Below are 24,448 nucleotides of genomic sequence, written 5' to 3'. Positions count from 1 at the left end.
AAAATACACTCCCTCATAGGCGGTGTCAAGTTGATCGCACGAGCAGCAAAAAGTTGCTACGTGCGATCAACTCGGAATCACCCCCTAAGTCATTGCAGCATGGGATTAAGTCCGACTGCCCTGGCTCAGTTAATCCTATTAAAGGCAAAGATGAGGAGGGCTCCATCCGTATATACATTATATATACACACTACAGTATTAATAACGACCACTATAGATGGTCTATAGTATAGGCTGTGTAAGACAAATTTAACTAACATAAATAACATAAGTGGTCAGGAAAAGGTTAAACATCCCATAATAAATAAATACACAAACATAATAGAACCAGTACTGCACGTTCTAAGCACACATTCTCCCACCTCATGACGAGGTACCTGTCTCTTCTTCCTGGCAACTACTCTCTGGTCCAGTGCACAGAGTGGACGCTCAGATCCACACACTTTGGTAGAAGAAGCTGCATCCACTGGGCGTGTTCAGCAGCTCCTCTCTGTCTCTTACACTGCATGTTGTGGTGGCAGCTCTAGCAATCATGTTATATACTATCGCTATTGTGGTTCTAATTTGAGCCACTGTCTAAGAGAAGTGGGATTTCCAGGCAACCGTAAACCCCCCCCCCCTTGCATTTGCCTATGCCGTAAGTGCCTGAAATCTAAAAATGTTAATGTTTTCAGGTTAATGAGTCAAATCCCCATAGAGAGGGGAAAAGGGGAAGAAACCAGGTACAATTTGAGGTGCACTCACCCATATAACAAATTTTAATGTGATTAATATTACAAAACATGTATATCCACCGTGGTACTGTTCAATAAAGGCTTAAATGCCCAATAATATAAATCAATGTACAGACTGTATTTCTGTTTACATGGGACTCAATTGTCCTTTATTAATGATAGAGCGAAATATTAGAATTAAAATAACGGAAAAAATTAAAAAGTGACAGAAAGTAAATAATAAGTGAATAAGGATTAAAAACAAAGCTGATGTGTTGTCTCCCTTATGCGCCCTACACACTGGCCGACATCACTGCATGATATGAACGATCTCGTTCATTAATGTACGAGATACCGTTCATATCGTGCAGTGTGGAGGCTCCAGCGATGAACGATACGCGGCCCCACGCTAGTTCATCGCTGGTTCCCCGTCGGCTGTACATGCAGGCCAATATGGACGATCTCGTCCATATTTGCCTGCACTTCAATGCAGCCGGGTGACGGGGGGAGTGAAGAAACTTCACTCCCCCCGTCACTGCAAACCCCCCCACCCCCCCTCCCGCCGGGTCGCCCGTCGGCCGTATCCACCGCCGGGCAGCTCGGCGGCGGATCGGCCAGTGTGTAGGGCCTATAAGATCTTACAGTGTATCACAGTGCAAATAAACTTGCCTGGTTATAGGTTACTCAGGCTTATGGGCATACATGACGATCTCCGCAGAGCTGCCCGACGGCGGATACGGCCGACCCGGCGGCGGGGGGGCAGTGACGGGGGGAGTGAAGTTTCTTCACTCCCCCCGTCACGCGGCTCCATTGAAGTGCAGGCAAATATGGACGAGATTGTCCATATTGGCCTGCATGCACAGCCGACGGGGGACCAGCGATGAACGAGCGCGGGGCCGCGCATCCTTCATCGCTGGAGCCTCCACACTGAAAGATATGAACGAGTTCTCGTTCATTCATGAACGAGATCGTTCATATCTTTAAAAAAATCGGCATGTGCGAAGGGCCTATTAGAGAAACCAGGGATCTGTAAGATCTAAGGCATGAGTCATACACTCAGCAACAATGTTGCATTTATTTCTTAACTCATAACATCAGAAATTACTTACTACATCTATAATCTGAAAAGCAGGAGTGGAGATTTAGTGTTACATAGTCTGATAATTACGGTTACTATTTGATGTAACAGGTTGTGACTCATTAGCAAAGTAACATATTTTCTTTTATCACATTATATAGGTTTCAGTTAATACATAAATTGTATGTCTCTTACAAATTTATCACTGACACAGTGCTGTATAAACACTTGTATGTGTATGTATCTTTGCAAGCAACACTAGAAAATATATAAAGGGAGACAGCACATCAGCTTTGTTTTTAATCTTTATTCACTTATTATTTACTTTCTGTCACTTTTTCATTTTTTCCGTTATTTTAATTCTAATTTCTCTGACGTCCTAGTGGATGCTGGGAACTCCGTAAGGACCATGGGGAATAGTGGCTCCGCAGGAGACTGGGCACAAAAGTAAAAGCTTTAGGACTACCTGGTGTGCACTGGCTCCTCCCCCCATGACCCTCCTCCAAGCCTCAGTTAGATTTTTGTGCCCGAACGAGAAGGGTGCACACTAGGCGGCTCTCCTGAGCTGCTTAGTGAAAAAGTTTAAGTTAGGTTTTTTATTTTCAGTGAGTCCTGATGGCAACAGGCTCATTGCATCGAGGGACTAAGGGGAGAAGAAGCGAACTCACCTGCGTGCAGAGTGGATTGGGCTTCTTAGGCTACTGGACATTAGCTCCAGAGGGACCGATCACAGGCCCAGCCATGGATGGGTCCCAGAGCCGCGCCGCCGGCCCCCTTACAGAGCCAGAAGACAGAAGAGGTCCGGAAAATCGGCGGCAGAAGACGTCCTGTCTTCAACAAGGTAGCGCACAGCACCGCAGCTGTGCGCCATTGCTCTCAGCACACTTCACACTCCGGTCACTGAGGGTGCAGGGCGCTGGGGGGGGGCGCCCTGAGACGCAATAAAAACACCTTGGATGGCGAAAAATGCACCACATATAGCTCCTGGGCTATATGGATGCATTTAACCCCTGCCAGTTTTCCTTAAAAAAGCGGGAGAAAGGCCGCCGAGAAGGGGGCGGAGCCTATCTCCTCAGCACACAAGCGCCATTTTCCCTCACAGCTCCGCTGGAAGGACGTCTCCCTGACTCTCCCCTGCAGTCCTGCACTACAGAAACAGGGTAAAACAAGAGAGGGGGGGCACTAAATTGGCATAAGAATCTATACAGCAGCTATATAAGGGAGAAACACTTATATAAGGTTGTCCCTATACATTATATATAGCGCTCTGGTGTGTGCTGGCAAACTCTCCTCTGTCTCCCCAAAGGGCTAGTGGGGTCCTGTCCTCTATCAGAGTATTCCCTGTGTGTGTGCTGTGTGTCGGTACGTTTGTGTCGACATGTATGAGGAGGAAAATGGTGTGGAGGCGGAGCAATTGCCTGTAATAGTGATGTCACCCCCTAGGGAGTCGACACCTGACTGGATGGTCTTATGGAAGGAATTACGTGATAGCGTCAGCACTTTACAAAAGACTGTTGACGACATGAGACAGCCGGCAAATCAGCTAGTGCCTGTCCAGGCATCTCAAACACCGTCAGGGGCTCTAAAGCGCCGGTTACCTCAGATGGTCGACACAGACCCAGACACGGACACTGACTCCAGTGTCGACGGTGAGGAGACAAACGTGACTTCCAGTAGGGCCACACGTTACATGATCACGGCAATGAAGGAGGTTTTGAACATTTCTGATACTACAAGTACCACAAAAAAGGGTATTATGTGGGGTGTGAAAAAACTACCCGTAGTTTTTCCTGAATCAGATGAATTAAATGAGGTGTGTGATGAAGCGTGGGTTTCCCCCGATAAAAAACTGATAATTTCTAAAAAATTATTGGCATTATACCCTTTCCCGCCAGAGGTTAGGGCGCGTTGGGAAACACCCCCTAGAGTGGATAAAGCACTCACACGCTTATCAAAACAAGTGGCGTTACCGTCTCCTGATACGGCCGCCCTCAAGGAACCAGCTGATAGGAAGTTGGAAAATATCCTTAAAAGTATATACACACATACTGGTGTTATACTGCGACCAGCAATCGCCTCAGCCTGGATGTGCAGTGCTGGGGGGGCTTGGTCGGATTCCCTGACTGAAAATATTGATACCCTGGATAGGGACAGTATATTATTGACTATAGAGCATTTAAAGGATGCATTTCTATATATGCGAGATGCACAGAGGGATATTTGCACTCTGGCATCAAGAGTAAGTGCGCTGTCCATTTCTGCCAGAAGAGGGTTATGGGCGCGACAGTGGTCAGGTGATGCGGATTCCAAACGGCATATGGAAGTATTGCTGTATAAAGGGGAGGAGTTATTTGGGGTTGGTCTATCGGACCTGGTGGCCACGGCAACGGCTGGGAAATCCACCTTCTTACCCCAAGTCACCTCTCAGCAGAAAAAGACACCGTCTTTTCAGGCTCAGTCCTTTCGTCCCCATAAGGGCAAGCGGGCAAAAGGCTCCTCATTTCTGCCCCGGGGCAGAGGAAGGGGAAAAAGACTGCATCAGGCAGCCTCTTCCCAGGAACAGAAGCCCTCCCCCGCTTCTGCCAAGTCCTCAGCATGACGCTGGGGCCTTACAAGCGGACTCAGGCACGGTGGGGGGCCGTCTCAAGAATTTCAGAGCGCAGTGGGCTCACTCGCAAGTGGACCCCTGGATCCTGCAGGTAGTATCTCAGGGGTACAAATTGGAATTCGAGACGTCTCCCCCTCGCCGGTTCCTGAAGTCTGCTTTACCAACGTCTCCCTCCGACAGGGAGGCGGTATTGGAAGCCATTCACAAGCTGTATTCCCAGCAGGTGATAATCAAGGTACCCCTCCTGCAACAGGGAAAGGGGTATTATTCCACGCTGTTGTGGTGCCGAAGCCAGACGGCTCGGTGAGACCTATTTTAAATCTGAAATCCTTGAACACTTACATACAAAGGTTCAAATTCAAGATGGAGTCACTCAGAGCAGTGATAGCGAACCTGGAAGAAGGGGACTATATGGTGTCTCTGGACATCAAGGATGCTTACCTCCATGTCCCAATTTGCCCTTCTCACCAAGGGTACCTCAGGTTTGTGGTACAGAACTGTCATTATCAGTTTCAGACGCTGCCGTTTGGATTGTCCACGGCACCCCGGGTCTTTACCAAGGTAATGGCCGAAATGATGATTCTTCTTCGAAGAAAAGGCGTCTTAATTATCCCTTACTTGGACGATCTCCTGATAAGGGCAAGGTCCAGGGAACAGTTAGAGGTCGGAGTAGCACTATCTCAAGTAGTGTTACGACAGCACGGGTGGATTCTAAATATTCCAAAATCGCAGCTGATTCCGACGACACGTCTGCTGTTCCTAGGGATGATTCTGGACACAGTCCAGAAAAAGGTGTTTCTCCCGGAGGAGAAAGCCAGGGAGTTATCCGAGCTAGTCAGGAACCTCCTAAAACCAGGTCAAGTGTCAGTGCATCAATGCACAAGGGTCCTGGGAAAAATGGTGGCTTCTTACGAAGCGATTCCATTCGGCAGATTCCACGCAAGAACCTTTCAGTGGGATCTGCTGGACAAATGGTCCGGATCGCATCTTCAGATGCATCAGCGGATAACCCTGTCTCCAAGGACAAGGGTGTCTCTCCTGTGGTGGTTGCAGAGTGCTCATCTTCTAGAGGGCCGCAGATTCGGCATTCAGGACTAGGTCCTGGTGACCACGGATGCCAGCCTGAGAGGCTGGGGAGCAGTCACACAGGGAAGAAATTTCCAGGGCTTGTGGTCAAGCATGGAAACGTCATTTCACATAAATATCCTGGAACTAAGGGCCATTTACAATGCCCTAAGTCAAGCAAGGCCTCTGCTTCAGGGTCAGCCGGTGTTGATCAAGTCGGACAACATCACGGCAGTCGCCCACGTAAACAGACAGGGCGGCACAAGAAGCAGGAGAGCGATGGCAGAAGCTGCAAGGATTCTTCGCTGGGCGGAAAATCATGTGATAGCACTGTCAGCAGTGTTCATTCCCGGAGTGGACAACTGGCAAGCAGATTTTCTCAGCAGACACGATCTCCACCCGGGAGAGTGGGGACTTCATCCAGAAGTCTTCCAATTGATTGTAAACCGTTGGGAAAAACCAAAGGTGGACATGATGGCGTCCCGCCTCAACAAAAAACTAGACAGGTATTGCGCCAGGTCAAGGGACCCTCAGGCAATAGCGGTGGACGCTCTGGTAACACCGTGGGTGTACCAGTCAGTGTATGTGTTCCCTCCTCTGCCTCTCATACCCAAGGTACTGAGGATTATAAGACGGAGAGGAGTAAGAACTATACTCGTGGCTCCGGATTGGCCAAGAATGACTTGGTACCCGGAACTTCAGGAGATGCTCACGGAGGATCCGTGGCCTCTACCTCTAAGAAGGGACCTGCTTCAGCAAGGACCCTGTCTGTTCCAAGACTTACCGCGGCTGCGTTTGATGGCATGGCGGTTGAACGCCGGATCCTGAAGGAGAAAGGCATTCCAGATGAAGTCATCCCTACCCTGATCAAAGCCAGGAAGGATGTAACTGCACAACGTTATCACCGTATTTGGAGGAAATATGTTGCGTGGTGCGAGGCCAGGAAGGCCCCGGCAGAGGAATTTCAACTAGGTCGTTTCCTGCATTTCCTGCAAACAGGACTGTCCATGGGCCTAAAATTAGGATCCATTAAGGTTCAAATTTCGGCCTTGTCGATTTTCTTCCAGAAAGAATTGGCTTCAGTTCCTGAAGTCCAGACTTTTGTAAAGGGGGTACTGCATATACAGCCTCCCTTTGTGCCTCCAGTGGCACCCTGGGATCTCAATGTGGTTTTGGGATTCCTAAAATCACATTGGTTCGAACCACTTGCCACAGTGGATTTAAAATATCCCACATGGAATGTGGTAATGCTGTTAGCCCTGGCTTCAGCCAGGCGTGTCTCAGAATTGGCGGCTTTATCCTATAAAAGCCCTTACCTAATTTTTCATGCGGACAGGGCAGAATTGATGACTCGTCCTTAATTTCTCCCTAAGGTGGTTTCAGCATTTCACTTGAACCAGCCTATTGTGGTGCCTGCGGCTACTAGGGACTTGGAGGACTCCAAGTTGCTGGACGTAGTCAGGGCCCTGAAAATATATGTTTCCAGGACGGCTGGAGTCAGAAAATCTGACTCGCTGTTTATCCTGTATGCACCCAACAAGCTGGGTGCTCCTGCTTCTAAGCAGACTATTGCTCGTTGGATTTGTAGTACAATTCAGCTTGCACATTCTGTGGCAGGCCTGCCACAGCCAAAATCTGTAAAAGCCCATTCCACAAGGAAAGTGGGCTCATCTTGGGCGGCTGCCCGAGGGGTCTCGGCTTTACAACTTTGCCGAGCAGCTACTTGGTCAGGGGCAAACACGTTTGCTAAATTCTACAAATTTGATACCCTGGCTGAGGAGGACCTGGAGTTCTCTCATTCGGTGCTGCAGAGTCATCCGCACTCTCCCGCCCGTTTGGGAGCTTTGGTATAATCCCCATGGTCCTTACGGAGTTCCCAGCATCCACTAGGACGTCAGAGAAAATAAGAATTTACTTACCGATAATTCTATTTCTCGTAGTCCGTAGTGGATGCTGGGCGCCCATCCCAAGTGCGGATTGTCTGCAATACTTGTACATAGTTATTGTTAACTAAATCGGGTTATTATTGTTGTGAGACATCTTTTCAGAGGCTCCTCTGTTATCATGCTGTTAACTGGGTTCAGATCACAGGTTGTACGGTGTGATTGGTGTGGCTGGTATGAGTCTTACCCGGGATTCAATATCCTTCCTTATTGTGTACGCTCGTCCGGGCACAGTATCCTAACTGAGGCTTGGAGGAGGGTCATGGGGGGAGGAGCCAGTGCACACCAGGTAGTCCTAAAGCTTTTACTTTTGTGCCCAGTCTCCTGCGGAGCCGCTATTCCCCATGGTCCTTACGGAGTTCCCAGCATCCACTACGGACTACGAGAAATAGAATTATCGGTAAGTAAATTCTTATTATTTCGCTCTATCATTAATAAAGGACAATTGAGTCCCATGTAAACAGAAATACAGTCTATACATTGATTTATATTATTGGGCATTTAAGCCTTTATTGAACAGTACCACGGTGGATATACATTTTTTGTAATATTACTCACATTAAACTTTGTTAGTTGGGTGAGTGCACCTCAAATTGTTCCTGGTTTCTCCCCCTTTTCCCCTCTCTATGGGCATTTGACTCTATATCCTTATTTAAACCAGTAGGTAGCACCTTTGTGGGCCTTTAAAATTTGTCTCGCATATATATATGTGAATCCCTAATAATTAGGGTTAACCAGACATTACATTATATAAGGCACCCCCAACTGTGTAACATATATTACAAATATTTATCTCGGTGCAGGTTACCCCCCAGGCCTGGCGGGAGCCTTTTAGCCTAACGAGGATTGGAATCTCTGTTTTCAGGTTAATGTAAACAAATGGAATTGCTCTGTGTGTTTGTTTTAATGGCAGGAGCCGGGCAAGCGGTCCCAGCTTTGGCGGATGACGGGCACTGGTATGCTGTGCCACGAAGGCTCATCAGCTCCTCATAATCCAAACAAGCCATCCACTGTACGATCTCTAGAATCTTCCTTGGTGCTGGATATAGCTGGACTCGCGGCGGTCACCGATAACCGGTACAGTATAGTAATGTTTTTTTCTGCCTTTGGGATTTAAACAGTGAATTTGTTAGTTACACCCTTTAAATATCTATCAAAGTAATTACACCCCCCTCTCATCTCCAAATTGTACAGGGTTATACGTCTGTAATATAAGATCTCTCCTTCTGCTAGCACATCTCCAGGATCCAGCAATCTGTCATAGTGATACAGATAACAATGCCATGCAATGATTTGTTATATTCTGCTGTGTGCACATCACTTTACCAGGTATGAGCCGCTGATGCTGAGGAAGCCCGATCGCAGGCGGAGCACTACTCAGACCTGGTGTTTTCGGGATGGGAAGCTTAGCTGCAGCTTACATGGATTGGTTGTCCAGGTGAGCTCACAATTGAAACAATCTGTATATAGTGATATAACCTACAGATGTGTAGGTTATATGAGTGCCAGGATGAGTGCCAGTTGGCTGCAACTGAACCCGGATAAAACAGAGGTCCTTAGGATAGGACCGCAACATCAAAGGAGAAGACTGCAGCATAGCCAACCAACTGGACTTACACTCAGGGGATTCAGAATTACAAACCACTGATCGTGTGCGGAATCTTGGCGTTGTCCTGGATGGTGGCTTGACACTTAAACATCAGATATCAGCCACAATCAAATCCTCATTCTTTCACCTGAGGAACATAGCCAGAATCAAGCACTTAATTCCCTCAGATGATCTGCCAAAAGTCATCCATGCATTTGTATAATCTCGATTAGACTTCTATAATGCCCTCTACCTTGGTCTCCCAGCAAAAGAATTGCACCGCTTACAGCTGGTGCAAAACACAGCTGCCTGGCTGTTAACCGACCAGCCCCGTTCTAGCCACATAACACCCATACTCTACTACCTTCACTGGCTGCCTGTACGATGGCGAATCATCTTCAAGATTGACTTACTGAGTTTCAAAGCATTACATGACCAGGGCCCAAGGTACCTGAAGCAGCTTCTGACCCCATACTGCCCCACTCGATTACTGCGATCTGTAGATGAAGGACTTTTAACATTACCTAGAATCTCCCGTAAGTCATCTGGGGGTCGAGCTTTTAGTTCTGCGGCTCCAACTCTATGGAACTCACTTCCCCGCACAGTGCGAGAGGCCCCAACTATAGAATCCTTCAAAAGTAGACTCAAGACTTTCCTGTTTACTCAAGCATTTCCATAATGTCCCTTTAGTATCTACATGCTTCTGTATTTTATGAAAAGCTTTTTTGTACTTTATTATTTTCTGTACTATATTATGCTATGTATCGTTTAAGCGCCTTGAGTCCTATTGGAGAAAGAGCGCTATATAAATAAAATTATTATTATGTGTCCTAATACACTGAGCTTCAATATGATATGTGGCACAAACAGTATAGCTTAGCGACTTTTCCTTTAAATCTACGCCTTATTCACACTACAGACACAGGGAAACAACCCCCAGTTTGTACCAGAGACGCCGGGCTGCAACTTAAACCACACAGGAATAAGTTATAAATATGTACAAAGTCGCAGATGAAGCACAACAGAACGTAGCGTTAGAAAAAGTCACAGCCGCTGCATGGTAGCGCTTTCTATACAGATTCAGACTCATTCACACACAGATGTACAAATGTTTATCAGATGAATCAGTGCAGTCTTGTGAAGCAGTTGTGTGGCATCGCATTGCCACTAAGGTGCATCTTCAAACAAACATGACATTAGGCGCAAGCCGAGTTGCACAGGACCTGACACGCCGAGAAGGGCAGTTTGGTGACACTACGACAATAGTGTGTGAGGGCCTGGTTCTGCACTGCTGTGTTTTTTGGGGTATTTTTTAATGTGTTTTTATTTTGTGGTATTTTGTTTTTATATAATTTTGCTTTGTAAATATCCATGATATCATTTGTGCTGATTTCAGGCCAGAAATGGAGTTTCAGGCTTGTACGATGGAGCTGAGGTGGTGCTCGGACCAGACGCATCCCTAGAACATCTCTGCTCCGTCCCCAAAGAACAGCAGTTTATAAACCAGAAGATGAGGCCCGGGTCAGGTGTCCTGTCTGTCAGAGTTATCCCAGATGGGCCCACCAGAGTTTTACAGGTCAGTATCCCCTCTTATTCTAGCGCTATGGGGTACATAACAGCCGTAAAAGTTGTAGGGACCCATACAGGAAATATAGACGCATCTCCTGCCTGACTTCCAAAACGAGGAGGACTGTGGTGGGGAAACATTGGAGCCATCTCCATAGCATCCAAACATTTTCTTTCAACTAAACATTTCCAAAAACTAGATTTCAGTATTATTTACCACTAGAAATGTGGGATGGTGCTACAAACCCCTTGCTGCGCCTTTATAAATAAAGAAGAAATATAATAATACCATAAAATGATTTCCCCTATGAGGTTGTTTGGTTTGGCCCACAAGTGCAAGTTGTTTCATTAATTTAAGGCCCCAAAATTCAGAGTGACACTTTCCTGAGCCTCAGTAAGAGAGGGTTACCGATAGATAGATAGATAGATAGATAGATAGATAGATAGATAGATAGATAGTATTGTATGTCTAGTAATTGACAAACCAAAAACTGATGTAAGTGCCCATATTGGTCTTCTGGTCTACACAACATATTAAATCGATATATGGTAACCAAGTATAAGAAGAGTATTTAGAATTGTATGACGGGAACACTTTTTAGACTCTGAGATACTCCTACGGGAGCCGAGTGACAGAAGAACGAGTCACCTTTACAATGTGTAGTTACTATTGCTTGACCCTCCTGCATGAATTGATATAAACCAAGAGCTATTCATCTGCTTTCCAGATAACGGACTTCAGGCAGCGCAGAAGTGAACGCCTTTCAAATGAAATGGATGAACTCGCACAGCTGGAGATGAGAAAGTTTAAGAGCCCAGACCAAGAGCAGGAGTTGGAAGTGTGTATTTGTTTACAGCGGCGATCGTACTCCAGACCACGTTGAATAGAAATGACACTTTTTCTCTATCGTCCTAAGTGGATGCTGGGGTTCCTGAAAGGACCATGGGGAATAGCGGCTCCGCAGGAGACAGGGCACAAAAAAGTAAAGCTTTACTAGGTCAGGTGGTGTGCACTGGCTCCTCCCCCTATGACCCTCCTCCAGACTCCAGTTAGATTTTGTGCCCGAACGAGAAGGGTGCAATCTAGGTGGCTCTCCTAAAGAGCTGCTTAGAGAAAGTTTAGTTTAGGTTTTTTTCTTTACAGTGAGTCCTGCTGGCAACAGGATCACTGCAACGTGGGACTTAGGGGGAAAGTAGTAAACTCACCTGCATGCAGAGTGGATTTGCTGCTTGGCTACTGGACACCATTAGCTCCAGAGGGATCGAACACAGGCCCAGCCGTGGAGTCCGGTCCCGGAGCCGCGCCGCCGACCCCCTTGCAGATGCTGAAGCGTGAAGAGGTCCGGAAACCGGCGGCTGAAGACTCCTCAGTCTTCATAAGGTAGCGCACAGCACTGCAGCTGTGCGCCATTTTCCTCTCAGCACACTTCACTGGGCAGTCACTGAGGGTGCAGAGCGCTGGGGGGGGGCGCTCTGAGAGGCAAATATAAACCTTATACAAGGCTAAAAATACCTCACATATAGCCCATAGGGGCTATATGGAGATATTTAACCCCTGCCTGACTGGAAAAATAGCGGGAGAAGAACCCGCCGAAAAAGGGGCGGGGCCTATCTCCTCAGCACACGGCGCCATTTTCTGTCACAGCTCCGCTGGTCAGAACGGCTCCCAGGTCTCTCCCCTGCACTGCACTACAGAAACAGGGTAAAACAGAGAGGGGGGGCACATTAATGGCTATATATATATATATTAAAGCAGCTATAAGGGAGCACTTAATATAAGGATATCCCTTGTATATATAGCGCTTTGTGGTGTGTGCTGGCAGACTCTCCCTCTGTCTCCCCAAAAGGGCTAGTGGGTCCTGTCTTCATTAGAGCATTCCCTGTGAGTTTGCGGTGTGTGTCGGTACGTGGTGTCGACATGTATGAGGACGATATTGGTGTGGAGGCGGAGCAATTGCCAAATATGCAGATGTCACCCCCCAGGGGGTCGACACCAGAATGGATGCCTTTATTTGTGGAATTACGTGATGGTTTATCTTCCCTTAAACAGTCAGTTGAGGACAATCAATTAATGCCTGTCCAGGCGCCTCAAACACCGTCAGGGGCTGTAAAACGCCCTTTGCCTCAGTCGGTCGACACAGACCCAGACACGGGCACTGATTCCAGTGACGACGGTAGAAATTCAAACGTATTTTCCAGTAGGGCCACACGTTATATGATTTTGGCAATGAAGGAGACGTTACATTTAGCTGATACTACAGATACCGTAAAACAGGGTATTATGTATGGTGTGAAAAAACTACAAACAGTTTTTCCTGAATCAGAAGAATTAAATGACGTGTGTGATGAAGCGTGGGTTGCTCCTGATAAAAAGTTGATAATTTCAAAAAAGTTATTGGCATTATACCCTTTCCCGCCAGAGGTTAGGGCGCGCTGGGAAACACCCCCTAAGGTGGACAAGGCGCTCACACGCTTATCCAAACAAGTGGCGTTACCCTCTCCTGAGACGGCCGCACTTAAGGATCCATCAGATAGAAAGATGGAAGTTATTCAAAAGAATATATACACACATGCAGGTGTTATACTACGACCAGCTATAGCAACTGCCTGGATGTGCAGTGCTGGAGTAGTTTGGTCAGAATCCCTGATTGAAAATATTGATACCCTAGATAGGGACAATGTTTTACTGTCGTTAGAACAAATAAAGGATGCATTTATCTATATGCGTGATGCACAGAGGGATATTTGCACACTGGCATCTCGGGTGAGTGCTATGTCCATTTCAGCCAGAAGAGCCTTATGGACACGACAGTGGACAGGCGATGCGGATTCAAAACGTCACATGGAGGTTTTGCCGTATAAAGGGGAGGAGTTATTTGGAGTTGGTCTATCAGACTTGGTGGCCACGGCTACTGCCGGGAAATCCACTTTTTTACCTCAAGTCACTCCCCAACAGAGAAAGGCACCGACCTTTCAACCGCAGCCTTTTCGCTCCTACAAAAATAAGAGAGCAAAGGGCTTGTCGTACCTGCCACGAGGCAGAGGAAGAGGGAAGAGACACCAACAGGCAGCTCCTTCCCAGGAACAGAAGCCCTCCCCGGCTCCTGCAAAAACCTCAGCATGACGCTGGGGCCTCTCAAGCGGACTCGGGGACAGTGGGGGGCCGTCTCAAAAATTACAGCGCGCAGTGGGCTCACTCGCAGGTAGACCCCTGGATCCTGCAGATAATATCTCAGGGGTACAGGTTGGAATTAGAGACGGATCCTCCTCATCGTTTCCTGAAGTCTGCCTTACCAACCGTCTCTTCCGAAAGGGAGAGGGTGTTGGAAGCCATTCACAAGCTGTACGCTCAGCAGGTGATAGTCAAAGTACCCCTATTACAACAAGGAAAGGGGTATTATTCCACTCTATTTGTGGTACCGAAGCCGGATGGCTCGGTAAGGCCTATTCTAACTCTGAAGTCCTTGAACCTCTACATAAAAAAGTTCAAGTTCAAGATGGAGTCACTCAGAGCAGTGATAGCGAACCTGGAAGAAGGGGACTTTATGGTATCCTTGGACATCAAGGATGCGTATCTACACGTTCCGATTTACCCCGCACACCAGGGGTACCTCAGGTTCATTGTTCAAAACTGTCACTATCAGTTTCAGACGCTGCCGTTCGGATTGTCCACGGCGCCTCGGGTCTTTACCAAGGTAATGGCCGAGATGATGATTCTTCTTCGAAGAAAAGGCGTATTGGTTATCCCATACTTGGACGATCTCCTAATAAGGGCAAGGTCCAGAGAACAGCTGGAGACAGCTTTAGCACTATCTCAAGAGGTGCTAAGACAACACGGGTGGATTCTGAATATTCCAAAATCCCATTTAATCCCGACAACTCGTCTGCTGTTCCTAGGAATGATTCTGGACACGGTTCAGAAAAAGGTTTTCCTTCCAGAGGAAAAAGCCAAGGAGTTATCCGATCTGGTCAGGAACCTCCTAAAACCAGGAAAAGTGTCAGTACATCAATGCACAAGAGTCCTGGGAAAAATGGTGGCTTCTTACGAAGCAATTCCATTCGGCAGATTCCATGCAAGAATATTCCAAAGGGATCTGTTGGACAAATGGTCAGGGTCGCATCTGCAGATGCACCTGCGAATAACCCTGTCACCAAAGACAAGGGTGTCACTTCTGTGGTGGTTGCAGAAGGCTCACCTATTAGAAGGCCGCAGATTCGGCATTCAGGATTGGATCCTGGTGACCACGGACGCCAGCCTGAGAGGCTGGGGAGCAGTCACACAAGGAAGAAACTTCCAGGGAGTATGGACGAGTCTGGAAAAGTCTCTTCACATAAACATTCTGGAACTAAGAGCAATCTACAATGCTCTAAGCCAGGCGGAACTTCTCCTGCAAGGAAAGCCGGTGTTGATTCAGTCGGACAACATCACGGCGGTCGCCCATGTAAACAGGCAGGGCGGCACAAGAAGCAGGAGTGCAATGGCAGAAGCTGCCAAGATTCTTCGCTGGGCGGAGAATCACGTGATAGCACTGTCAGCAGTGTTCATCCCGGGCGTGGACAACTGGGAAGCAGACTTCCTCAGCAGACACGATCTTCATCCGGGAGAGTGGGGTCTACATCCAGAAGTCTTCAACATGTTAATAGACCGTTGGGAAAGACCAATTGTAGACATGATGGCGTCTCGCCTCAACAAGAAACTGGACAAATATTGCGCCAGGTCAAGAGATCCACAGGCAATAGCTGTGGACGCACTGGTAACTCCTTGGGTGTACCAGTCAGTGTATGTGTTTCCTCCTCTGCCGCTCATACCAAAGGTATTGAAGATCATACGGCAAAGAAGAGTAAGAACAATACTAGTGGTTCCGGATTGGCCGAGAAGGACTTGGTATCCGGAACTTCAAGAGATGCTCACGGACGAACCGTGGCCTCTACCTCTGAGAAGGGACCTGCTACAGCAGGGTCCCTGTCTTTTTCAAGACTTACCGCGGCTGCGTTTGACGGCATGGCGGTTGAACGCCAGATCCTAAAAGGGAAAGGCATTCCAGAAGAAGTCATTCCTACCTTGATTAAGGCACGGAAGGAAGTCACCGTGAAACATTATCACCGCATTTGGCGAAAATATGTAGCGTGGTGCGAGGATCGGAGGGTTCCGACGGAGGAATTCCAACTGGGTCGTTTCCTACATTTCCTGCAATCAGGATTATCTATGGGTCTCAAATTGGGATCCATTAAGGTTCAAATTTCGGCCCTGTCAATATTCTTCCAAAAAGAATTGGCCTCTGTCCCTGAGGTCCAGACTTTTGTCAAGGGAGTACTGCATATACAGCCTCCTGTGGTGCCTCCGGTGGCACCGTGGGATCTAAATGTAGTTTTAGATTTCCTCAAATCCCATTGGTTTGAACCATTGAAAAAGGTGGATTTGAAATATCTCACATTGAAAGTGACTATGTTGCTAGCCCTGGCCTCTGCCAGGAGAGTATCTGAATTGGCGGCTTTATCTTATAAAAGTCCTTATCTAATCTTCCATTCGGATAGGGCAGAACTGCGGACTCGTCCGCATTTTCTCCCTAAAGTGGTATCAGCATTTCATCTGAACCAACCTATTGTGGTGCCTGCGGCCACTAGCGACTTGGAGGACTCCAAGTTGTTGGACGTTGTCAGAGCCTTAAAAATATACATTGCAAGGACGGCTGGAGTCAGAAAATCTGACTCGCTGTTTATATTGTATGCACCCAACAAGTTGGGCGCACCTGCTTCTAAGCAGTCGATTGCTCGTTGGATTTGTAACACAATTCAACTTGCACATTCTGTGGCAGGCCTGCCACAGCCTAAAACTGTAAAAGCCCACTCCACAAGGAAGGTGGGCTCATCTTGGGCGGCTGCCCGAGGGGTCTCGGCATTACAACTCTGCCGAGCAGCTACGTGGTCGGGGGAGAACACGTTTGTAAAATTTTACAAATTTGATACCCTGGCAAAGGAGGACCTGGAGTTCTCTCATTCGGTGCTGCAGAGTCATCCGCACTCTCCCGCCCGTTTGGGAGCTTTGGTATAATCCCCATGGTCCTTTCAGGAACCCCAGCATCCACTTAGGACGATAGAGAAAATAAGAATTTACTTACCGATAATTCTATTTCTCGGAGTCCGTAGTGGATGCTGGGCGCCCATCCCAAGTGCGGATTATCTGCAATACTTGTACATAGTTATTGTTAACTAATTCGGGTTATTGTTAAGGAGCCATCTTTAAGAGGCCCTTTCTGTTGTCATACTGTTAACTGGGTTTAGATCACAAGTTGTACGGTGTGATTGGTGTGGCTGGTATGAGTCTTACCCGGGATTCAAAATGCCTCCCTTATTGTGTATGCTCGTCCGGGCACAGTACCTAACTGGAGTCTGGAGGAGGGTCATAGGGGGAGGAGCCAGTGCACACCACCTGACCTAGTAAAGCTTTACTTTTTTGTGCCCTGTCTCCTGCGGAGCCGCTATTCCCCATGGTCCTTTCAGGAACCCCAGCATCCACTACGGACTCCGAGAAATAGAATTATCGGTAAGTAAATTCTTATTTTTTTTTGTTCCAGGTTATAATAAAGCTACAGGAAGGAATTGGTATTTCGCTGATTAATAAAGTCCCAGAGGAGCTGGTGTTTGCAAGTTTCACGGGAATTAATGTCCACTACACCCATCTAGCCGCCAATCAGGTGCTAGAACTCAATGTACAGAATGTTCAGGTATTATTTTATTGTAACCGTGTTTGTCCATACCTTAAATGTATGTGTCTGTCCCATGTTATTATTTAATGTTTATTTATTACTTTTTTAATATATTTTCCACTGAGCACACACCCATTCCCAATGAAGAGTCATCTCCACCCACTTATTTTTTGTGGATTTTTGTGCCTCATGATGTAAACTGGTTTATTTTGTAGTTTTCTTTGGGGAGGTGGGGGGGGGGGGGGGGGGGGGGGAGTTCTTGCCTCTTTTTTTATACTATGCAACCTCCTCTCTTGTCCTTCTCATTACCCTTTTTTCTGTCCTCTCCTCTTTTTCTCTCTCGTCTTTTCTTTTTCTCTCTCGTCTTTTCTTTTTCTCTCTCCTCATTTTCTCGCAACTCGTCTCATATCTTACTCCCCCCTTTCCTTTCTCTCCTCTCACACTCCTCTCCTTTTTCTCTTCGGGTAAATTTACTAAGAATCGTGTTGGTCCGAGTTTGCATTCTCATGCGAGTTTAGCCTGTTTTTCAAACTCTGAGATTTACTAAAGCCAAACACATGAGTGAAATCATGATTTGAACTGCAAAACACAGCCAAACAAGCAAATTGAAGATTTAAAGTAATAGGCTCCAGCAAGCTTGCACTGCTTGCTGGCACTTTGAGAACCACAAGTGCCAGCAAGCCCTGGCATTAAGGGCTCGCTGGTACCTATAGTCCTTCTGTACAAAAATTCTTAAAATAAGCACAGTACAAACACACAGAGTGTTTTAGTCCTTTAATACACACTCACTGTACATACTCACCTTGTCCCTGGCTCTTATCAATGCCCTAGTCCAGAAGGTATCCCAGGCTCTTTGACCACATTTTTAATTGTTATACAGTATAAGGCATATTTCATGCATATGGTCATAAAAAGTCTACACTCATTTTTAATAAAGTAATTTATAGTTTATTAATTATTGGACTCCTATGGCTGTTATTCTCTGGGGTGCAATGTATATGATTCTATCAGCACTTTTATTGCTTCTTCAATCAGCTCCTAACTGTTAATTTACATATGGGAGCTGATTGGCTGGTGTGTTTATCCCCTTGCATTTATCATTGGTTTATCACTTCCTTATGCCTTCTCCAAGTTAATATATCTGCCCCATTATTCCTTAAAGGTAGACAGCATCGACAGTGTACGTTTAAGTGTGTAGTGGTTGTACATTGCAGACACTTAAGTTTGGACTCTCTCACTAGTGGTAAATTAATGGAGACAACAGCAGCTGAGAGTAAAACATCGGTTTATATCGCAGACTGCTTTGTTGGCCAATATTCATCACTGGTGAATCGCTTTTACACTCCCAGCCAATCAAAAGCAGTTGCAAAGTAGCAATTCAACAGAAGCGTACTTCTGGATATCTGAATGTGGTCAGATAATCTTTGGGTAGGCCAGGAAAACTGGGAATTGCAATTAGGAAAATGAGGGTTCTCTCATTAAAAGAAGGGGAAGGTCATATAATTATTTAAAAGCTTTGTAAGAGTATATTTAGTAGAATGTTGAGTATTTCAGTGGGTTCATGAACTAACCGCAGCCCAGAACCGATGGCGATAACGCCACTGATCATAGTCATTTTCTGCTAGTATATTGGCTGCAGATTGAGTACATGTTTGACCCTATATGAAACTGCAGATGGTTCTGACATCCGAATTTGTGCTGTTCTTTTTCCATGTTGCTTTAGCACCAGTTGTGTATTGTTTCAATTACCGAATGCTGTTTATTATTTTTAATGTTACCTTCTACCTGTAGGATAAAGCCCCTTACACACTACACGAGAAAATTAAAGAGCTCGCTCAGAAGGTCCGACCTGAGCGAGATCTTTCACAATCTCGTCCAGTGTGTACACTAAATGTCGTTAACGATGCACGCTCCATCGTAAATGACCCCCTCCCTCGTCTGAACATGTACAGACGAGGGAGGTCCTTGTTAACGACAGCGCAGCATAGATGTCGTCCCCGCCGCCGCTGCCTGTCCCGGCCGCATCGGCAAAGTGTGTATGCACTTGGGTAAACCATGCAGATCTTGTGTTTATTTGAGATGACAATAATGGTTTCTTGCTTTTCTTTAGGTTGATAATCAGTTAATTGGCACAACACAGTCTATTATGCTCTTTGTAACACCGAAGAGCATTGAAAGTGAAGAGTTAGAGTCTGGACCAGCCATACAGATCAATGCAATGAAGGTACCCAGCAAGAACGCCCTCACAGACCTGTACAAGGTACATCTGCATAGTACAATTAGATTTATCTGCCACTCGGTTATTTTACCTTTTATTATGAGTTATCACAGGATTGTTTTTTATTTCATTCACTTGCATAATCCTATTTTACATTTTTTTTCTTTTTAACAGTGAAATCCTGTGATTGTGTTATTGATGGGAAATCCATTTGGGGTCATGTATGTTTCTTAGTGCACACGACAAAGGTTTTGTAATCCACAGCGATCCATTAGATTTAACTCTTTTCCAAGGGTCATCTCACTTGGTGCACTCGTTCTTTGGGACTAGTTCAGGGGTTCTCAAACTGTGTGCCGTGGCTCCCTGGGGTGCCTCAGGGCACTTGCAGGGGTGCTTTGGATTGGTGGTCCAGGACCAATTCATATTATTTATGGTCAATGTAACAGGCAAAACCAATGCTGGTGGCTGGCAATCATTAAATGTGCGGACAAACACAAGCAAATCCTGTCCCTCTGCACATAACCGAACTTAAGGATGACATAAACACAATTTTACTTAATTTTATATTTCTTTCTAAATTTCTCTGTACAAAACTTTAGACCTAGGGGTGCCATGAAACAAATTCTGATACTCTAGGGCGCCGTGATTCAAAAAAGTTTTGAGAACCACTGGACTAGTTATATCCAGGCGGTCCACAGATTAAATGGTTGGAACTAGAAAAACTTCATACCAAATTACAGCGTTGGCATGATAACAGCAGCACAGAGTATTCCAGCTTAGCCAGCTTCTACATGTCCATGTGTAGGTATGTTTGCAGTGAGGGTGGATATCCCAATGGGTAGCCAGTCTGAGCTTCTAAATGTTAAAAGATATGGTGGAGGTGCCTATGAAATGAGTGCAGGAAGATTGGGACGGTTCTGCATTAAACGTAGTCCATTCATCGACCGGGCTTTATTGCAAACATATGATTGGTTGCTTTGTGTTACAGCATATTGGCCTATGCACCATATTTCAAGAATGTCCCCCCAATATGTTACAGCAGATGGTTGACTGATTACCATTCAACATATTGTCTGTATTCATCATTTTATATAGATGGAACTTGGGGTGTAATTCAGACCTGAACGCTAGCAAGCGATTTTTGCACTGCTGCGATCAGATAGTTGCCGCACATAGGGGAGTGTATTTTCGCTTTGCAAGTGTTCGAACGCATGTGTAGCAGAGCTGTACGAACAGATCTTTAGCAGTCTCTCCGCAGCCCAGGACTTACTCAGCCGCTACAATCACTTCAGCCTGTCCGGGACCAGAATTGACATCAGACACCCACCCTGCTAATGCATGGACACGCCAGCGTTTTTCTAAACACTCCCGCAAAAATGGTCAGTTGCCACCCACAAACGCCTTCTTCTTGTCAATCTCCTTGCGATCACCCGGGCGAACGGATCCGTCGCATAAACCCATCGCTGAGCGGCGATCTGCTTTGTACCCGTGCGGCGCGCCTGCGCATTGCGGTGCATACACATGCACAGTTTGTGCCTGATCGCCCGCTGTGCGAAAACGCAGCCTAGTGATCAGGTCTGAATTACCCCCATGGTTCTAAGTTATGTCTCATGAATATTCTAATTTCATTGTTTACCATTACTCTAGCACAGTGTCTGTTCTAATGATGTAATTGTCTATTATTACTTTGGCTCTATAAATGCTTTCATGACTCCAGTTACTCCTGTACTCCCAATGTTCCAATGCTCTGATTGTCTAACATTACTTCGGCATCCATGCTGTACTGCTCTCATAGTTTATGGTTTCTCTGGGTTCTAATGCTCTAACTGTCTCTCTACTGTTACTCTGGCCCTGTGTTCTAATGTTCTGACTGTCTCTCTACTGTTACTCCAGACCTGTGTTCTAATGTTCTGACTGTCTCTCTACTGTTACTCTAGACCCGTGTTCTAATGTTCTGACGGTATCTCTACTGTTACTCTGGCCCAGTGTTATAATGCTCTGACTGTCTCTCTACTGTTACTCTGGCCCTGTGTTATAATGTTCTGACTGTCTCTCTACTGTTACTCTGGCCCAGTGTTATAATGCTCTGACTGTCTGTCTGTGGTTACTCTGGCCCTGTGTTCTAATGTTCTGACTGTCTCTCTACTGTTACTCTAGACCCGTGTTCTAGTGCTCTGACGGTATCTCTACTGTTACTCTGTCCCTGTGTTCTAATGCTCTGACTGTCTCTCTACTGTTACTCTGTCCCTGTGTTCTAATGCTCTGACGGTATCTCTACTGTTACTCTAGACCCGTGTTCTAATGCTCTGACTGTCTCTCTACTGTTACTCTGTCCCTGTGTTCTAATGCTCTGACGGTATCTCTACTGTTACTCTGTCCCTGTGTTCTAATGCTCTGACTGTCTCTCTACTGTTACTCTGTCCCTGTGTTCTAATGCTCTGACGGTATCTCTACTGTTACTCTGTCCCTGTGTTCTAATGCTCTGACTGTCTCTCTACTGTTACTCTGTCCCTGTGTTCTAATGCTCTGACTGTCTCTCTACTGTTACTCTAGACCTGTGTTCTAATGCTCTGACTGTCTCTCTACTGTTACTCTGTCCCTGTGTTCTAATGTTCTGACTGTCTCTCTACTGTTACTCTAGACCCGTGTTCTAATGTTCTGACTGTCTCTCTACTGTTACTCTAGACCCGTGTTCTAATGTTCTGACTGTCTCTCTACTGTTACTCTAGACCCGTGTTCTAATGCTCTGACGGTATCTCTACTGTTACTCTGTCCCTGTGTTCTAATGCTCTGACTGTCTCTCTACTGTTATTCTGGCCCAGTGTTATAATGTTCTGACGGTATCTCTACTGTTACTCTGGCCCTGTGTTCTAATGTTCTGACTGTCTGTCTGCGGTTACTCTGGCCCTGTGTTCTAATGTTCTGACGGTATCTCTACTGTTACTCTGGCCCAGTGTTATAATGCTCTGACTGTCTGTCTGCGGTTACTCTGGCCCTGTGTTCTAATGCTTTGATTGCCTACTGTTACTCTGGCCACTTGTATTAATCGTATTTTGACCATATGTTCTAATACTGTGTCTGTGTACTGGTACTCTGATCTGGTGCTGTAATGCCCTGATTGGATGGTTATAGCCACACCTACTACAGTGTTGCTTATAGATTCTTGTCTCTGAATTAAAAGCAAATCCTCTCTGGGTGAAATAAGCTATATAGTAACTGCAGAGAGAGGCAGGCCGGTAATGCGCTCCTGGTAAATAATATGAGATATAATATGTGTCATTGTGCGTCTTGGGTTTAGTTCTTCAGAGTCATCTTTGTGGCTGGTGGTTGCACTGTTGATTTCTGCATTCTGACAAATGAACAGCTAAACACCTGATTTGTGGTTTGTTTCTTGTGTAGCACCTACTGATCACAGCTCAGAAATTCACTATCCAGATTGAGGAAAAATTGCTGCTTAAACTGCTGAGTTATTTTGGTTTTGGAACATCAGAAACAGGTATGATACAATTCCATTTGTTCTAAGCAATATGACATCGTGGTGTCTGATCTATATCTTATAAGTGTCTCATCTTTTCTTTCTGCTCTTTGGGCCTAATTCAAGGTTGATTGCAAAAGCAAAATCTTTCTCTAATGGGCAAAACCATGCTGCACTGCAGGTGGGGCAGATGTAACATGTGCAGAGAGAGTTAGATTTGGGTGGGGTGTAATCAAACTGAAATCTAAATTGCAGTGTAAAAATAAAGCAGCCAATATTTACCCTGCACAGAAACAATATAACCCACCCAAATCTAACTCTCTCTGCACATGTTTTATCTGCCCCACCTTCAGTGCAGCATGGTTTTGCCCATTAGAGGAAGATTTTGCTTTTGCAATCAACCTTGAATTAGGCCCTTTGTCTCCTGATGGCTCACGTCACTACATGATACAGTCATCCACGGCTGGCTCTCATCTGTCACACTTCCAGCCACATCGGTACAGTCAACAGCAGCAGCCCACCTTCTTGGGGGACAGGCGCTCAGTGGGGGGGCTGTACATCAGTCGTGCACACCACCATGTTGATGACGCCTTGTTTTGGTCCCCCAGGAGAAATAATAAAATGAGGGGGGTGAGCATCAGGACCAGGCCTAGCAGGGTCATTTCCATTGGACATTATTGTGCTCCCCACACTCTCACACCCACCCGCACTGCTCCCATGAGACCAGGACATTTATCATTTTCTCAAAATAATGTAATTACAGTTTTCCTCTGCAAATGTATTTCTGCTGCGGGGTACACTGGGCTCCACAAGGATAGACATTGGGGGTGTAGAGTAGGATCTTGATCCGAGGCACCAACAGGCTCAAAAGCTTTGACTGTTCCCAAGATGCATAGCGCCGCCTTCTCTATAACCCCGCCTCCCTGCACAGGAGCTCAGTTTTGTAGTTGGTGCCGCAGATAGCGGGCTCATAACAGAGGGGCTGCTCCAGGCAGCCCTAAGAAGAGCTTTTTTATGAAGAAAAGTGAAGACTTCAAGGGCTGCAGCAGCGGTGGTAAATGTCAGAAGACATTCACTGCTGCAGCTCCATCTCTCCCTAGCGGCGCTGTACACTCCCGCGCCCTGGTTGCCGGGTAACTACAGCGGGAGGCTCCGATTTTCTTCCTGTCAGACACACATGGCTTGGGCTCTCCGGAATCGCGTGGCCGCGCTTCGAAAGGTGGTGAGTGGGTCTCGCTCGCGGGACCCGTGCTGTATCGCGATCCGTGGCGGTCGTGGAAGGCGGGCCGCTCGCGCTGGCAGTGGACACTGTGGCATACAGGCGATCCCACTAGATCACCAGGGCATGGGTGCAGGTCAGGTTTTCTCTCTAAACCTTTTTTACCAGTAGCCCGCAGTACCAGGTGATTTTGCCAGCAGAGGGGATAAGGCTTAGACCTGGAGCCCCTCCCACAGCCCCAGGGCGCCATTTACAGTAAATGTTCCCG

The 24,448-nt window shown here is 46.5% G+C and overlaps 1 protein-coding gene across 4 annotated transcripts in view; it reads left to right on the top strand.

Annotated features, from left to right (window-relative positions):
- VPS13D (vacuolar protein sorting 13 homolog D) overlaps nt 1–24,448 on the top strand; it is a 504,218-nt gene that overhangs the window by 230,136 nt on the left and 249,634 nt on the right. For all 4 annotated transcript variants that reach the window (XM_063943541.1, XM_063943538.1, XM_063943540.1 and 1 more), the window contains 7 exons: nt 8,321–8,484; nt 8,737–8,845; nt 10,392–10,571; nt 11,290–11,400; nt 17,137–17,286; nt 19,379–19,528; nt 22,886–22,982. In XM_063943541.1, coding sequence (XP_063799611.1) covers nt 8,321–8,484; nt 8,737–8,845; nt 10,392–10,571; nt 11,290–11,400; nt 17,137–17,286; nt 19,379–19,528; nt 22,886–22,982 — 961 coding nt within the window. The remainder of the gene's footprint in view (nt 1–8,320; nt 8,485–8,736; nt 8,846–10,391; nt 10,572–11,289; nt 11,401–17,136; nt 17,287–19,378; nt 19,529–22,885; nt 22,983–24,448) is intronic.

This window comes from Pseudophryne corroboree, chromosome 10, assembly GCF_028390025.1.
Source record: "Pseudophryne corroboree isolate aPseCor3 chromosome 10, aPseCor3.hap2, whole genome shotgun sequence".
In the NCBI taxonomy this organism is placed as follows: domain Eukaryota; kingdom Metazoa; phylum Chordata; class Amphibia; order Anura; family Myobatrachidae; genus Pseudophryne; species Pseudophryne corroboree.
This window is presented reverse-complemented; position numbering and strand designations above follow the sequence as displayed.